The 17390-nt window shown below is 38.9% G+C and overlaps 1 protein-coding gene across 1 annotated transcript in view; it reads left to right on the plus strand.

The window, feature by feature from the left end:
• The first annotated feature begins 4118 nt into the window (after positions 1-4118).
• SLC2A13 (solute carrier family 2 member 13) overlaps positions 4119-17390 on the plus strand; it is a 303609-nt gene continuing 290337 nt past the window's right edge. Inside the window, exon 1 of the mRNA XM_039882307.1 lies at positions 4119-4928. Coding sequence (XP_039738241.1) covers positions 4376-4928 — 553 coding nt within the window. The 5' untranslated portion in view covers positions 4119-4375. The remainder of the gene's footprint in view (positions 4929-17390) is intronic.

A 17390-nucleotide genomic window follows, 5' to 3' on the forward strand; every position in this document is an offset into this window, starting at 1 on the left:
ATATTTGCTATTTTCATTAATTTCTTCTTAATTGAAATTGCTCTCTTAAAAGTCCCTGAGGGGGAAGAGGCATTGCAACCCTGCCCATACAAAGAAGGAGGAGATGATATTATGTTGTGTTACAGGTTCTATCCGTGATTGAGTCATGGTCATTAGTGAGCAGGGTCAATGTGTGTTAAAATATCATCAAGGCCTCATGCTTTCTTGTGTTTCCTTCTCCTTGTCAACCTGTAGCAAGCAGATCTAGATTGTGAATTGTCCATTAGGATATGCTGACCATCCTTTCTTCTTACCCTCCATTACTACCTCTCTCATCCCATCTTTTTCCTGCTCCTCTTTAGAGCAAGTCAAAGAAATGCAAGATTTGGGGGGAACTAATAAGCGCATATTAATATACCTTATAACTAAGCCATGGGACCCACACTTTATCTTTGTATATATTTACAATATAATTTGCTTATTCTGAAGCTGCTATTGTCTGTTATATGTACAGAAATGAAGAATAAGCAATAGGACAGGATTCTTGTATTACTAGATTTTTGAACATAAAACCACCAAAACAACATTCTCATTCTAAGCAGTCACCATTGACTTTTTTCTCTTTCCTTTTTTCCCTCAGCTTTATTGTGATATGATTGACAAATAAAAATTATATATATTTAAGTCATACAATGTGATGTTTAAATATACATACCACAATCAAGCTAATTCACATATCCATCACTTCACATAGTTACCTTTTTTTGGTAGTGAGAACATTTAAGATCTACTCTATTAGCAAATTTCTAGTAAACAATATATTATGAACTGTTAACCGTAGTCAACATGGTGTACATTAATTAGGTCTTCACCATTGACTTTCTAATAGTCAAATTCAATGACTTCATATGTTTTATTCATTTAGATCTCTATGCAATATATTTGATTCTTTTAGCCCTTTCCTACTTCTTGAAATGCTGTACTTGGCTTTTAAGCCATGTTACTTTACTAGTTACTTATGGTAATTTAAATCTGTTGGTTTTATTGCCAGTATTTACTTACCTGTCTTCTGGCAAAATAGCACGCCCGATTTTTTATAGGAATCCCTCTCAACAATCTCAGCTTATATGATTTACTTCCACTAACAGCACAAGCATGATGTGGGCACTGACTGGCCCTCACCTGACCATCAAGCGGCAGTCTCCCATCTACGATAATTGGATCAGAGGTGGGCACATAATTGACAGATACAATTAGACACAAGGCAGTTTGCTAGGGCATCAGAGAAAAAAACTTTTTTTTCCGCCCCTTAGAAATGAGTGGAATAGGGTATAGAGAATGGAACTAACTTACTGTAGCCATTTGGCCACCACATGGAATTTTTGAATGGAGCCTAAGTAGTAAGAAGCCAAGTGAAGAGATGAAGCAAAATCTCTTCTTGGTGACACCTGGTTTTTGATTCTCTTATCACGTTGTACCTGAAACCAGTATACTATAAACTTTTCAGAGACAAGAGCCAATAAATCCTCTCCCTCTGCCACAATTTCGATTTGGGTTTAACCAGTTTGATTTGGGTTTTCTTTCCTTTGCAATTTAAACAGTACAAAAACAAATGAAACAACCTGCATATTTTACTGTGTACATCCAAATGCATACATATACATGCATAGAGAAAATTCTGGAAAGAGTCATTTCAAAGTAGTAGGAGGGGTTATCTCTGGAGAAAAGGGACTGTTAAGGTAGAAGAGATGACTGGGAAGGAATTTTTGTGTTATCTTTATTGTTAGACTGCTTTGCAACAAGGATGCATTTCTTGTGAAATTAAAAATAAAAATTCGATAAACACAAAGAAAACACTGCTCCCAACTCTACTATCCCCTCTCAACAACAAACAACAACAACAACAACTTCTATTGAATGAATGACAAATGTCTTTGCCTGATAGGATCTGGAGCAGTATAGCTAACCCCTCTCTCTCTTCTTTCCATTTTCTACCGTGGGTCCTTAGTGTTCCCGGAGGTTGTAAAGCTAAAGCGAATATACTTAAAACCGGGACTTTTGAACTCACTTTGCAAACCAATAATGATTTTTATAATTATTATTTTCTCTGCAATGGAAATTAATTGTATTTCAAAATACTTTTTCATGCTTACTCCAGTTAATGTATAGTTGCACCATTATCTTCTCTTCAAATTAGAAAACAAGGCAAAAGCTAATCTGATGATTTGTCAAAAGATGTACAGTAAAACAGTGATAATGATGGGACTCATGTCTTGATTCTCAGCTGATGGGCATTCCATTTCACCATAATCTGCAGTTGGAGCAGGCTTTGGGGACTCCATTTTAGACTCACGCTGTGGTGTTAAATTGAAATTCGCTCTCTCCCCGCCCCCCTGCCCCCGTGGCCTGAGAATAACTCTGTTTAACTCTCTGATGCCTTTTTTTCATGTCATATTTCTTTTCAGTTCTAACCCGACTGTAGGTATTTAAATGCCATGATGATACGGAGCGGAACCATTTTTAGTTGAGCATTCTGTTGCACAAAAGGTGAATTTCCATCAAGGGATACTCAGAAGGCAAGGTGTTTACTACACCTGCTAGGAATAAAAGGCAGTTTGTTTCATCTCAACAAGAGAGAACTGTCAACACTACCAGCTGAAATCACCTGGGGAGCCGTTTTCTTCAGAAGCGGTGAACCATTTTACCACAAGGTGGAGCAGTTTTACTATGTAGGAATGGAAAAAGGTGCGTTCTCACCTGAATCTTTTCTGACCCTGAAGATTAAGTTCATTGCTCCAGAGCTGAAAGCTCTCTAACTGATCTCTAAGAATGAAGAGAGAGCCTGGCTTTGAAGCTACACGATGAGTTTAAAAAGTTAAGTCCCCTGAGCTCATTATTTTTCCATGTTTTTGGAAACAGAAGTGATATAATATGGGAGATAATCATAACTAATAATCTATATGAAAGCAATTTTGACAAGTTATAATTTTTATTGAAACAGGGACGACAAAATCCTTTACTCTAAAAGAAAAAAACTTTTAGACTACATGAAAAATAGGCCTCAGGATAAGAAACCTTTTTCTCAAATAAAGAAAATAAAAGAGCATGAAATTGTGAGGAATAGAATCGCATGATTCATATTACCTCCTGCCCTCAGCCTGAAGAATGAAAGCAAATCAGAGCGCCAAAGTCATGATTCTCTTCTGAAGTGGAACTGTATGAAATGATTTACAAATGATTTATATCAAAGAGAGGGAAAAAACGAAGTTAACCCAACAGTTTGAAAAACTGGTCGCAGATAACGTCATCTTTGCTTCTTTCAAGCAAATGAAGCAGTTGAAAATTGCCCTTGCAAATGGAGGGCAACAGTGGGGATTTCTCAGAGGAGAAGACGTCCGTTCTTTTGGTGAGCGTGTTGCGGGGAGGGAGGTGAAGATTCCCTATTAAATCACAAATCAGAGTCGTGGATTTACTTTCTACCACTGAGAACTGCTTGATTATATAGGAATAACATATTTAAATGTGAATTTTCTTTTACACATCAGAGATCCACGGAAAGAGGTATGAGATTTACCTGGGGAGATACATTTATCTCTGTTCTCAAAGCATCGAGATGTACCAAGCCTTTAAAATAAGCATAAATTGAGGAGAGACTGGCTATGAGAGGAAACTGGTTATAGAAATAAAAGAACACAGTCTTGAATTGCTCCACAACAAATTATTTATGTCACAATATTATAAATTGTGCTTGCTATATGCCATACCAGAATTTTTTTTTTTTTTTTTAAGGCCTTTTCCAGCCTTGGCCATCCCTAGGCTGTTAGGAGGATCATGATGTTTTACGGGGTTCTCTCCCTAGCCTACCAAACATTGCGAGCGTTGTAGGCCGTTTCTCCGGTGTGGAAGCCTATTACTTGGCAATCCCACATTGGTCTGCTCCCCATCTGCAGCCCCCAAATTAGGGTTAATTCCTTACAGATGTCAGAGCCCTAAATGAAGAGGCTTGGGTCTGAGTTGCCCTCAACCTGGGGGTGTGGTCCGGGGCGGGCTGAGCCTGGCCCCGCCCAGGGAGGGGCGGAGCATCTCCCCGGCTCTGCCCTGCTGGCCCCGAGCTGCACGTGACCCGCGGACCCGCCTCCCGCCTGCTCCGCAGCGCCAGCTCGGCAGGCGCGGGGAGTGAGTCTCGATTGAGACCCGCCAGGCTTCAACTCCCCGGCGCCGGAGCTCGGCGGGCAGCAACTTTCTCCCCGGAGCAGCCGCGGCGGCGGCTGCTGCCGTGGCATCCGGAGCGGGAGCCGGCGGCGGCGGCTCTTGCCCGCTCAGGCTGTCCAACCCTCCGAGACCGCCCGCCTGCGGAGCCTCGTCGCCCCGGGAAGCCCCGGGCCCCTGCTGCCCTATGTCCCGCAAGGCGAGCGAGAATGTGGAGTACACGCTGCGGAGTCTGAGCAGCCTCAAGGGCGAGAGGCGCAGGAAGCAGCAGGAGCCGGACGCGGCGAGCGCGGCCGGGGAGCGCAGCCTCCTGGCGGCCGCTGAGTCGAGCAGCAGCCTGCAGAGCGCGGGCGGCGGCGGCGGCGTCGGGGACCTGGAGCGCGCGGCGCGGCAGCAGTTCCAGCAGGACGAGACCCCCGCCTTCGTGTACGTGGTGGCGGTCTTCTCCGCGCTGGGCGGCTTCCTGTTCGGCTATGACACCGGGGTGGTGTCGGGGGCCATGCTGCTGCTCAAGCGGCAGCTCAGCCTGGACGCGCTGTGGCAGGAGCTGCTGGTGTCCAGCACGGTGGGGGCGGCCGCCGTCTCGGCGCTGGCTGGCGGGGCCCTCAACGGCGTCTTCGGCCGCCGAGCCGCCATCCTGCTGGCCAGTGCCCTCTTCACCGCCGGCTCCGCGGTGCTGGCCGCAGCGAACAGCAAGGAGACCCTGCTCGCCGGACGCCTGGTCGTAGGGCTTGGCATCGGTGAGTTCGGGCTCTGCGAAGGGCACCCGGGGATCCCTGGCGTCACCGCCCCTGACCCTGGTCGCTGGCTTCCTTTTGCTCCTCCCAGGGTCCCCGTCGGGTCTTGCCAGGTCTGAGAATACTCAGACCACTTCTCTTGCCCACCGGTTAATCTGGCCCCCAAGGCTCCCTAGGGGTATGGGGGTGAGGAGGGGCTCGAGCCCACGGGAATCTTCAGTAGCCCCTGGACAGGTGAATCTGCGGGATTGTTGCTTCTCTGAGCACTTGCGAGAACCCCCGCTCATCACCCGCTTCTTTTTCTTGATCGAGCCCGACCTGATGCTGCCGTATAGTGTAGGAGGGAAGGTCTCTTTAAGTCTTTGCACTGTCTTGCTTTGTTTCTTCATTGCTAGCTCCTTTCTTTTTCTAGGATTCCAATCTCCGAACCCAACCAGTCTTAAAGTAGTAGTTAATTTTAAAGTTAAGTAATTCAGGACTCAAAAACTATACTTTGCTACCCCTTCTCTCTTCTCTAGTCATTTATCTTTAGGTGGAGTATAATTTTCCCCTCTTTTTGCGTTTACTTTTTTGCATTGTCTTTTGCTTTCACCTTTTCCCCAAACGAATTCCTCGATCCTCTATTTTTCTAACCTTTTCCTTTAAATCCATATTCACCCATTCTCTTCGTTTTGCCTCTCCTGCTTTCCCTTTGGGAACCAAATTATCTATTATAAGTCAAGTTCACTTTCTAAATTCACTTAGGAACTACTCCCCATGTGGATAAATGCACAGCAGGATAGATATTTGCAGTTTACTTCAAAAATATGGGATTAAGGTTCCCAGGGCATTGATTTTTCACCCTGGTTGCTGAGCGATGGAGGTGCAATTGGCAAGATCTTGGCAGACAGAAGCAATTTGGAATGTGCTCAGTATTATTAGAAAGCACTTTTGAGGGAAAGTGTGGGGGCGAGGGGGTGAGACTTAAATCTCACTATTAGTTTTTCTAAGACACACCACTGGTGCTTTTTAAATATTTCATTTTATAATTCGTTTTTTGTTTCCTTTAGGGTGCTGTTGACATATTTATCTCCTATTGCTGAGGCTTGATGAAAAGCCCTTTCTACCTGGGGTCCCTGATGTTCTGTCCATTCTACTTGTTTGACATTTATGCTTTTCAGCCCTTTTCTGTAGGTTCTCAGGGGAAGAGAGCCCCATTTGTACAACTCACGTAGGAACTTGGAACCTAAATCCAGCTCATCACACTTTGTATCTGGAAGCTGTCACTACTGACCTGCCTTTTGTTCATTGTACTGTTAATTAGTGAAGCCAGGTTAGGCCCTCAGTTAAATGTTTCCTTGCTACATTAAAGTCCAGAATGACCAAAAAGTACAGCTGAAGTGAAACCTTTTGTATAGGAACTACTAATGCCTTCAGGACCCTTCACCAAATCACCTGGTGTTTAAGTCAAATGATCAGGATTCTTAGCATTTTCTGCTTGGGACAACTGTACCTCCTTTTTTGTTTCTTCTGACATAGAAACAACAGTTTTATATAGGAAGATTTGTTCCATGAGACTGAATTTTACTTGTGATTTTGAAATTTAATGTTTTGTAGAAATCTCTAAATGAAGCCTCATAGTGTTTAGCTATGGCAAATATTGGGTATTTGGATGATATATTGACTCTCTGATAGTAAAATTGAACCCCTGTTGTGTGTAAGGTCCCCTTCCAGGTGTTGTGAGCAGAACGATGAGGAGCATTTATGCTCCAGTAAGCGTGGCAGGGTGGAACTGAAGCAAGTTAGAACTTGCTGAGCTCCATAAGAAAGGTTCTCAGGGCTGAATTCAAAAAGAGCATGGTCACCTTGAGCAGAGGGAAGCTAGAAGCAATTCCAGATGAAAATAATATGTTGAATAGTAGTTTAACAGAAGAAATGAGGAAAAGACCGTCTAAACCAGGGAATGAATTAAGAAAGGAAAGCATATGGCATGCTTGGGGAACAGGGTGGATGCAACAAAGAGGATGAAGTGGAGAGCAAGATTGGAAAGGTTGGTGTGCTGGAACCGTGGATGCCTCTGTGTCTCACAGCCTGGCCCTGTGGCGTCTGGGCTGCTTGCCTGACAGTACAGCCAGTTGACACGTAGGTCGGTCCTACTAAGGCCTGTGTCACTCCTGAGGAATACACCCCTTAGGGTAGAACCCCTGATACAAAGCTTCATAAAACTTCTTTTCAAATAAAGAATGTTTTAAGGTTGTAAAACAGGCTGTATAATGGGCCACATTGAACAATACCACATTTCATATTAGAGTCTATGCAAAGGATATAATTGTATATGTAAAATCCTTAAAACTCACAAAGATTACTAATTTCACAAAGATTAAACTCTCAAAGAGAAGTCACAAGAATGATTTTTAGCTATACGGGAATGGGTCCCTAACATGAGCATTATTTTTAGGGATACTAAATCGGTTTTGTTTGTTTGATACATTAAATCTTGGTTAATTTCATTCTACCTTTTTAAGTAGTTAAATTTTATGTGTGGTCAGGAGTTGTGGGTTTTTTTTTGTTTTTTTGGTATTGTTGTCTTTTCGATACTTAGTAAATGTTGACAAGTTTGCAGTGATAATTTCTTCCACAGATTTACCTGTGGTAAATATAAGATCCAGAAGGACAGAGTTTTTTGTTCATTTTGTTCACTGATGTATCCAAGACTTGTGGAGACACTTGTTGATGAATAAATTAAATGAATGGTGAGTAGGAACATTAAAATAATTCCATTGCTGGTAGGGTACAACTCTAAGTTAGGATATTGTTATGACTTTTTTTTTTAAATAGTGTATAGTAAAATATTTCTAAGGGTTTTAGTTTATAACAGTTTAACGAAATAATTCATTTTTCTATTTGACAAATGCTAATTAAACTTCCATTATTGATTCTATCAGGTTTGGAGTAGGCAGTAATTAGGTAAAAATTCCACCCAGGAGGTTTTCATTCTCTAATGGGATAGAAAGACCATCCAGAAGCAATTAAAATACAATAGAGGTTTCTCTGAGTGCCACAGGACTGGCAAAAGAGTAGGCAATTGATTATTTGGGGGGAGGGGGAGTAAATAGAACATAGAATTAAGGAGGTTTTACAAAAACATTTATTTCAACTAAGGTTTGAAGAGTGAGTAGGAGTTCATCAGATGTAGAGAATCTGGGAAAGGAAGTAATATTTAATCTTTTAGTATATACTAGCTACCCTGCTGTTACTTTACATATGTTATCTCAATCCTTCTGACCCTTTGAAGTAGGTCCCCTTCTGCTTGATGTGGAAACAGCCTACAGCAGTTAAAAGACAATGTCACTGGTACAAAGTCAGGATTGAAAAAAAACAAAACCTCTTTCTCTTATCATACTGGACATTTAAGGTAGTCAGCAGCAGGTGTAAAGGCACAGAAAAATCAAAGCACTGTTTGAAGCATAAAGTGAATGAAGCGTGATGGGTGGTCATGAAACTGGAATGATTTTTTGGGGGGAAGAGGGGTAGGCTAAATAAAGTTTATTTGGCCGTGCTTATGCAGGACAGTCAATTGGAGGCTATTCGTTGTAAATAATGTGATCAGATTAAACATCCTTTGAATCTGCTCTCTGCCCCCACCTCCATTCTGCTTTTAAACTCTACTTTCTTCCCCAAAGCTCTTGCCTCTTTGAATTTTGTAGTATTAGAAGTCTTTGTCCAAGATTGTTACTACGGGGTGGGTAAAGCTTTGCATGCGGCCATGAATTTCTGGAATTGGAAGAGTCAGTAGGCCCTTCAGCAGAAACTTGCAAAAAAGATAAAGATATTAGTCGAGTATAGTCGTTAGTCTATATTAAACAAGTGACAGTAAAAGAAGCATCTGAAATCAGGGGTATTTTAGTTTAAAAGTCCTGTTTCCTTTATGAGTTACAACAAAATCAGCTTACTGAGTGCTAGTTTTGCATAGGGCATTATTTTAGGTTTTTGGTTTCATCAGAGCTTCCTTTCATTCCCCTGGTTTGGTTTGTTCCTATCTGTGACTTGAGTCCTGGGACCAGACCATTGTCTCTGCCCTACTACTGTTGCCACTCAAACTTTTTAAACTTGAAAACTCAAATTTGAAATAGTACACAGTGGTGGAGGTAGAAAATTTTCTAGCTTTCAGCTGGTCTAATTAAATATATATGAGATAGATTAACAAAAGGAACCAAATTTGATTACATACATATAGGCGGAAACCCCACATACGTGAGAGTTAAAGACTCCACATACATGAGAGGTTCAGAAACAACGTTAACATGAGATGTATGTATATTGTAGCAGTTTGAGCTAAGAATGAGGTAAGGCGCCTTGGCGTTTCTAAGGGGAGGAAGGTCATTTGAAAGATAAGAGCAGATATTCAGTAATTAGATGTTTGTCATGCCCTATAGATCAGTCATAAAGATATCTCTAGAGATGACATTTTTTAAGGGAGAGAGAAATGTTTCTCTTAAGCCCACAGAGTCCTGATTGCCTTCAGTGCCAAAGTGGCGCATCTTAGGCCTTTTATGACCCCTTCAACACAAATTTGCTGTCCCCAAACTTTTTGTATTCTAGAGAGTAATCTTATTTTGTATGTCCTTTATACACAATCACATTTTGCAAGATTTAGCAGTATTGTACCTGTAATCAAAGTTTTTAGATATAATTAGGGTATATATAACAGGATTGAAAGAATGTGAGTTTGCACAGTTTTGCTTTATTTGATTGTTATCTGGGACCTTGTATCCTCTCATGTATAACACACAAAAAAGTTGTCTGGAAAGGGCAAATTACAAGAACATAGTACTATTATCACTGTTAGCATATACATAGCCCCAAAACCAGCAATTTAATTTAGCCCTTTCTCCATGGTGTTAGCATTTACTTTACTGCTCATTTAGTGTCTGTGTAGGGAACATCAAGAAGTCTCTAAATCCAAGTATTCATCAATATTCAAAACTTTGAGAATTGACATATTAATTTATACAACACTGGATTTGTTGAATTAATTTTAGATTTACATCAGTTTCTCTTCTGTTAGTCTCTATTCCAGTACTCCCTCTACTGGAATATAATTTGAAGTTGCATATTACAACTTGTAATTGGTATGTTATGGCCTCTTGAATAGTTCTAAAAATACCACATTTTTTTTTTTTTTTCCAAACAGTACTTTGAATTCTTATTCTTTAATGCCAAGCAAATGTAAAATCTTGTTTGATCAAAACATCATGCAATTATGCATTAATGTCAAAAAAAGAATTTCATTTAAGGTAAGCATAGTTAGCTAGAATCAGCCATATTTTTAAATAATCAACTGTCTTTTTTTTTTTTTACAATCAAGTTTGTTTTTTCTATTCCTCCCCACACCCACCCAGTTTCTTTCAGTTTCATCTTTTAAAGCAGGATTTCTATATTGGATTTATGCTTTCTACTGGTGTGAAACGGATATGTAAAAGAAAGCTTTGATTGACTTCCTCTGTTTCCTTGTTTCATACACATTAACAATTTGTGAGCACCCCCGTCTCCCCCACCCCCGCCACACACACTTAATTCTAGTGGCATGGACATTGTAGTTATAGTAAGGGGTGTGAGTTATAGTAAGAGTTGTGACCTAATTATGTTTGTCTAGTAGTAGTGCAATATCCTCCTTTAGTTGTCAGTGAGATGACGAAAGTCTGTTAACATGAATTCAGTGAAGTTATTCATGTGACTTCTCTATAAAACAGTTCTCTTTTTTTCACCCACCCATGTTTCCCTCTTCTGTATTTTAAGCTCGAAGTAAGAATACTGTCTACGTTGAATGACTTCACAGAGATGTCTTCGGCTTTCACACCTCTAATGTTGTAGAACCTGTTGGTAGATCTCAGATGGCAAGCAGTCTTTGCCATCTTCACTCAAAAGTACATGAGACTAATTCCCTTTCTTTTCCTGATGCAACTAGATTCCTTTATACATCCTTCTTGTTTACAACTCTTCACTGTGTTACCTTTTTTCTTTGACCTTCAGAGTAAATAACAGCAACATTTCTATAAAGAAAATTTCTATTGTTAGGAGGAAAATCTGTACTCACCAAAAGACCCCAAAATATTTTTCCACATTTAAAATTTAATTTCCCTGGATGTAGGGGGAAAAAATAGTCAAGTTTTGCGGATACTTCGAAATTCAGGTTGGGAGTTCTGCATGTTTTTTACTTGGGCCTTTTATTAACTATTTGCACTGTTTAAAATGGAGTGATCTGGAGTATGTGTCAAAAGCCACATGGCAGGAGCCTCATTTCACAAGGCTAAGCAGTGTCACATGGGATCACCAGTGCCACCGGTGGTAGTGACACCAGCATTCTTCTTTATTTGATTTAGTCATCTTCCTGTCCTGCACTGAGGGAAATCTCAGTGGTCACTCTTCATGGCGGAATGTGAATTGACAATCGATTTAGCGGCCAATGCCCTGGAAATGGTAATACTTAACATCTCTTCAGTGGTTAACTCTGTGCCAGGCACTCTTCAAAACATTTTGCATATATTAATTCACTTAATCTTCATAATAACCCAGTGAGATAATACTGTTCTTTTTCAGATGAAGATATTTAGGCAGAAAGAGATGAAGTAACTTTCTTGTGGTTACAAAGCAAATGGTGGAGCCAGAGTTCATTCCCAAGACATCTGGTTTTATAGTCTGCTCAACTGCTTGGTGACACTGATGCTTCTCCCTGAAGCCAGCATAATTGTTCTTTCCCATGACATGTGGAGGTTACCTTTAAACTATAAACTTTTTAAATGAATTTTTTAAGAATGTAGCCATGGCATATCAGGAGTACAATGAGGAAAGCAAAGCTGGTTAGAACATTTCCTTGCTAAGTGATTGCGAACGGGGATGCCTATAATCATGGCTGTCGTGTTGCATGACTCCAGGAGGCTTCATCCAGACTCTCTTTACCCTAGAGGGGGTGTGTGCACATGGATTACATTGTGGCCCCCTGAATCGGACAACACAGAGGTACTGCCTGTGATGCAGCAACTAAAATTTAAAAAATGCTTTTCTGCTTTTCCTTTTCTTATCATGATGTTCTATCTGCTTAACATGTGCTTTTCCATAACATTCTTTCTATCCCTTGTCCCATAGCCACTTACTGAGTGATGACTGTTTTTGGTGCTGGAGAGACAAAGATAAAAATAGTCTTTGTTCTTAAAAGACCTAAGTCTAGTGGAGAAAGACAAATTTGAGATTGTTAATCCTATGATAGAATTATCTAAAGGATGTTTACTCATCCTTCCAGGTCCAGCTTTATCAGGAAAGCTTTCTCACTTGGCCTCTGCTAAATATTAGCACTTTCTCTGAACCACACTCTTGGCATTTAAGTGCATTATTCCTTGCAGTATATCTTTTTGGCTGTGACTCATCTCCCTGGTAGACCAGAAACTCATGGGGTTAGCAAATTAGGTACTAATAGTATTTATGTCTTTTCATTGCACTTAATACCCTACTGTTTATATATTAAGCCCTTAAATATGTAGCACACTAAAGAATGCATGAAAATAATACTCAACAGACCATTGCTATAAGAAACCTCAGACACATACTTAATTGCTGCACAGTTAATTCAGAAAGTGGAATAACCTGGTTGTGAAGCATGAGGCCTCTGGATCCACGCTACCTGGGCTCACACTGGCCACTTACTGCCTGGGTGACTGTCAAGTCTTCAGCTTCAGTTTCCTCATCTGTAGAATGGGCTAATACCTGCCTCATAAGGTAGTTATAGGAATTAAATAAGTTAATATTTGTAGAATGCTTTCACAATGCCTGGCAAAGTAAAGCATCGGTGTTTGTTAAGCATTCGCACATAAGCTGTGAAACCTTTGACAAATTACCACTATGTGTTTCAGTTTCTGTGTCTCTAGAATGAGTGTTATGATTGCACTTAGAATAGAGGGTTGTTGTAGAAATTGAATGAGCTGATGCGTATAAAAATGCCTGGTTATCAAGATATGGTAGCTCTTGTTAGCAGGTGTAGCCATCTCAGTCACCGCCCGAACACCTTTTTAAAATCAAGGAAAATAAAATCCTGAGCGTTTAATGTTTATCATAAACAGTAACAGTTGAGTGAAAATTCCATAATATAAATTGAACAGTTAAAAGGCAAAATAAATAATTTAAAAGCGGGGAAGTACTCTGTCTTTCAAGTATTCAGTTTATATATGTAAAATTTACTTCTGGCCAGATAGGTGAAGTTTCGAACTGGGTCTTGAAGAAATTTATAAACGGGTTGCCTGAGAGAAGGCTACTCTTTTGGCGGAGGAAGAAGAGAGAGATAACTGTAAAGCATTGAGGAAAGCAAGTAGATTTCTTGGCTATGTGAAGGGGTTGAATAAGAAAATAGTAAAAGTATGAACCTTTTCGTTAGAGTATAATCTAAATTAATAAGTAGTAAGGGACCAATTTGGAGCTATGATATTAGATCTGTCTTGTAATATTTTATATGCCTACTTGTAGAAAAGAGTTTAGTTCCCAGATGGAAAAGATATATCTGCCTTTTAAAAAGCAAAGAATGAATATTTTTAATAAAAACTTGAAAGTAATAGCTTTGGAATAAAACAGTTTTAATAATGGAAGCTTTCATATAAAACTCCATTATCATAATTTTGAATTTCATTTATGACTCCATGTCAAGAACTCATTCCATACAACAGAGAGAGAAAATTGGAAACTAAAATTGTGTGCATAGTATTCAAGAACTAAACATTTACCATTTAATATTTGGTTAGCAACTGCCTGTAGTTTTGAAAGAAAATTATATAGTGACTAAAAATGAGTTGCAAATGCTCGTAAGTAGATTTCAAAGATTCTTGAAATACAGGTATCTTCGTAAGTTAATATCAGGGTAAAATCTGAAGTATTTACTGCCATGTCTACCTAATTCTAATATTTGCTATGAAGTCATAAGGAAAATGGCTTCTAGGACTCCTTCCACTGTTTTTGGGTAGACAATGTGATGTGGCCATCTGTGAATTTTGTAGGTAAGAGAGCACGTACATCAGGCCTATCTCAGAGGTCGTACAGGGCAACAGGCCTGCCTGCCAGGCTGTGAAGTCACTGAGACTGTAAAACATGCAAAACATACACACAGACCTGTTGGAGTCTTTTATCATTTCTCTTGAAAGCAAACTTGTGGGACTTCTTATAAAATCTTTCATTATATTCATTCCTACCCTGTATTAGGGAAATATTTAGAAGTGTTTAGAGTTTACTTTTCCTTCTACTCGTTCACATTCTTTAAATGTTTCTGAAATTAAAATTTAAGCAAATACTGCAAATAACATAGAATTCTATCAGTTGGTCATTTTTCTTTGAATATTCTGTATGTCTGCAAATATCTAATCTTCGTTTCCTGGGATATAATGCTTACTTAAAAGCAGCTTATTAGAAGTACTATAAAAACTCAAAATACGGTAGACTCTAAAACAAAGCCCATCCTTTATGCCTGTGTGTGCATGTTTTATGTACATTCACTCATTAACCAAGCAGGTAGGTGTTTTCCTTAGTTTCAGAGTGAATGAAAGACATGCAGAGAAGATTAAGAAATTAGCAACGTGAATACAGTGCTGAAATTCAAGTCCAGGTTTCTGAGGAAGGACCAGTGCGTGCCCTGCCTCTCTATGATACTTATCATAAATCCAGTTCTTGATTATGGAATCTAAATATATATAGTCACAATGATATTTCCTGTTAGTATGTAATTTAATGTATTGAAGTTTTAAAATAGTTGCTGAGGGAACAGTGCCGAGACAGTGATTGTTAGAGAAACAGTATTAAAAGACAAGAACTACCCAGGTAGAAAGTAATTACTCCAAATAAAGAACATATTATACATATACAAAAGCAGAAAAGAGATGAATGGAACAAAATAAAAATTCCAGCAATAGAGCTAACTTTGTAAGAATTTAATGTTGAAATAAGGTAATGGGGAAAAGAATTATTAATAAGTAATTGAGAAAGGAAATAATATGAATAAAAATAATGTAAATAAAAGTTAGATTTCATTCTCATTGATATTTTTAGTCATGTAAAATTTTTAAAAAATAGGAATGGAGTGATTTTTATATTAGTGATGTGGTTCCTTCTATTATAATTTTAAAGCCTCTAATAGAAATTTTAAAAGCAAGATGACATATTGAGTAAATATTATGGTATATTTGTTTACCTAAAAGTAAATGTATTTATCCTGAAAGCATATTAGACTATTTACAGCAAGAGAAAATGTAATTAGTAAACTCTCAGGAAAGTATTAAACCTTATTAATAATTAGAAGTGAAAATTAAGATAACATACTAAATTATCAGATCAGAAAAAAACGACTAGTTGTTTGTAGGAAAAGATTTTCTTGTTAAATAAATTGGAATATTTTCTGTAGAGAATATTTATGTTATAGCCAGGCATATTTAACATAATTCATTCATCTGTTCTGCTTATGAATTCAACAAACCTATTTTGAATTACTGATGTGTATTAGGTACCAAAGTATCTCAATACTTGGAATTCAAAGTATCTATGCTTTTAGAGTTCATTTATAAAATTGCTAGTATTCTTTGATTTGGAAATTTCACTTGATGGGTTATAAGGAAATACAAGAAAAACTCATTTTGCCTAAAGATATTAGACGTACAATATGTAATTTTTTAAAAACCAGGATGCAGAGGGAACCTCAAAGTGCATAGTGATTGTGAAATGATTAGGTAGACCACAGTATGTGATAGAACATTGCACTGCCGTTAAAATAAAAACGTGGACCTGGAGTACATATAAATATACAAATAATAAGCCCCCAGAATAGAACATAGTCGTATGGACATACTGATTACAACTATCTAAAAAATTATGGCTGAACATAGAGTTTGGAAAAAGGCATAAAATTGTGTATATAGTTTGCAAATGGCAAAATAGACTTTAAATTTTAATTTTTTACTAGTGCCTTTGTATTTGTCATTAATACTTTGCTTGGAACTCAGATTTTTGTTTTAAAGTACACAGATATATGTATAACAAAAGACTCTAGCAATAGATTTTTTTTCCAAATGAGATATTACCTCTTATTCCATAGAATGAAGTTTTTAAGAAATGATGACAAAAATGTTATAAAGACTCTAATCATTTGACAGTTGTGTGGATTTATTTTCTCCCCAGTTTTTAACTCATTGCACGAATTAGCAAGACATCATGATGTATGGTGTACATTTCTTAGATCTTACGTTGGGTATCTCAGGAAAGTATCTTGCCTACTTCATCACCGAGAACAATAGAAACAATCAGAATGAGAGCTCCCATCCCTAAATTCCCTCATCTCCTTCGTGTTTCCTCAGATGTTCCAGTATCCCTGCCTACCCCTTGCCCAGATGTTGTCTTCTTCCTGGACCTGTGGGTGCACTGTTCATGCTCATGGCTAAGGCCAGCCCTTCTACTTATATCTTAGATCTATCTCATCTTTCTCCTATTCACAGCTACCATTCCAGCTCTTTCCCCCTTTCTTTTATTGTATACATTTTCCATTCTACTGGATCATTTCCATAAGCATGCATATATGCTGTTATTTTTTCCATCTTAAAAAAAAAAAACCCTTTCTGCTTCACTTCATCTTTCATTTACTATCCTGTTTACCTCCTTTTCTTTACACAGAACAGTTGCCTGTATTCCTTCTCTTCAGTTCTTCCCTTCCCATTCTTTTGTGACCCCTATGCTATTACCACTCCACCAACATCACTCATGTCATGTTTATGATACCATCTGTGTCGCTCCTCCTCTCACTTGACCCATGAAAGTCATTTGACACAGTAAAGCATGACTTCATGAAGCACTTTCTTTGGCTTTCTCTGTTTTTCCTTAGTTTGTTTCTTCTCAAGCTCCTTTGCAGATTTTTCTTCATCTCCCAGAACTCTTAGTTTTGGCAAGCACCGGGGATTACTCCTTGGCACTCTCCTTTTCTCTATTTACATTCACTTTTTTGGTGATCTCATCCTGGCTTCTTGTTTGCTGACTATCTAGATTTCATTCAGCCCAGACCTCTCTTCTGATATCTAGACTCATACCAGCTTTTCACTCAGCTTCCTGCTTTGCCCACCGTCTTCTACATACCAGATAAGGGAATGCTTCTTGGTGTTCTGGTCCAAAGCCTTGAAGTTGTCTTTAACTCCCTCTCAAGTTCCACATCTAACCTGCCAAGAAATCTTCCAAATCTAGCTTCTAATTAATCTATAATCTGTTTCTCATCACTTACACTTTTATCACCCTGATCCAAAATGCCATCTCTCCCTAGGAGCATTATAAGTCTCCTAACTGTTCACTGTGTCTTTTTCTTGACACCTCTGCCATCTTTTCTCCACATGGCAGCCAGAAGGATTCTTGTACAATATAAAGCAGAACATGCTACTTCAGTGTAACTTAAAGTGCTGTTCTCCATAGCTCCTTATCTCT

Source organism: Pteropus medius, unplaced genomic scaffold, assembly GCF_902729225.1.
Source record: "Pteropus medius unplaced genomic scaffold, Ma_sr-lr_union100, whole genome shotgun sequence".
Classification (NCBI taxonomy): Eukaryota; Metazoa; Chordata; class Mammalia; order Chiroptera; family Pteropodidae; genus Pteropus; species Pteropus medius.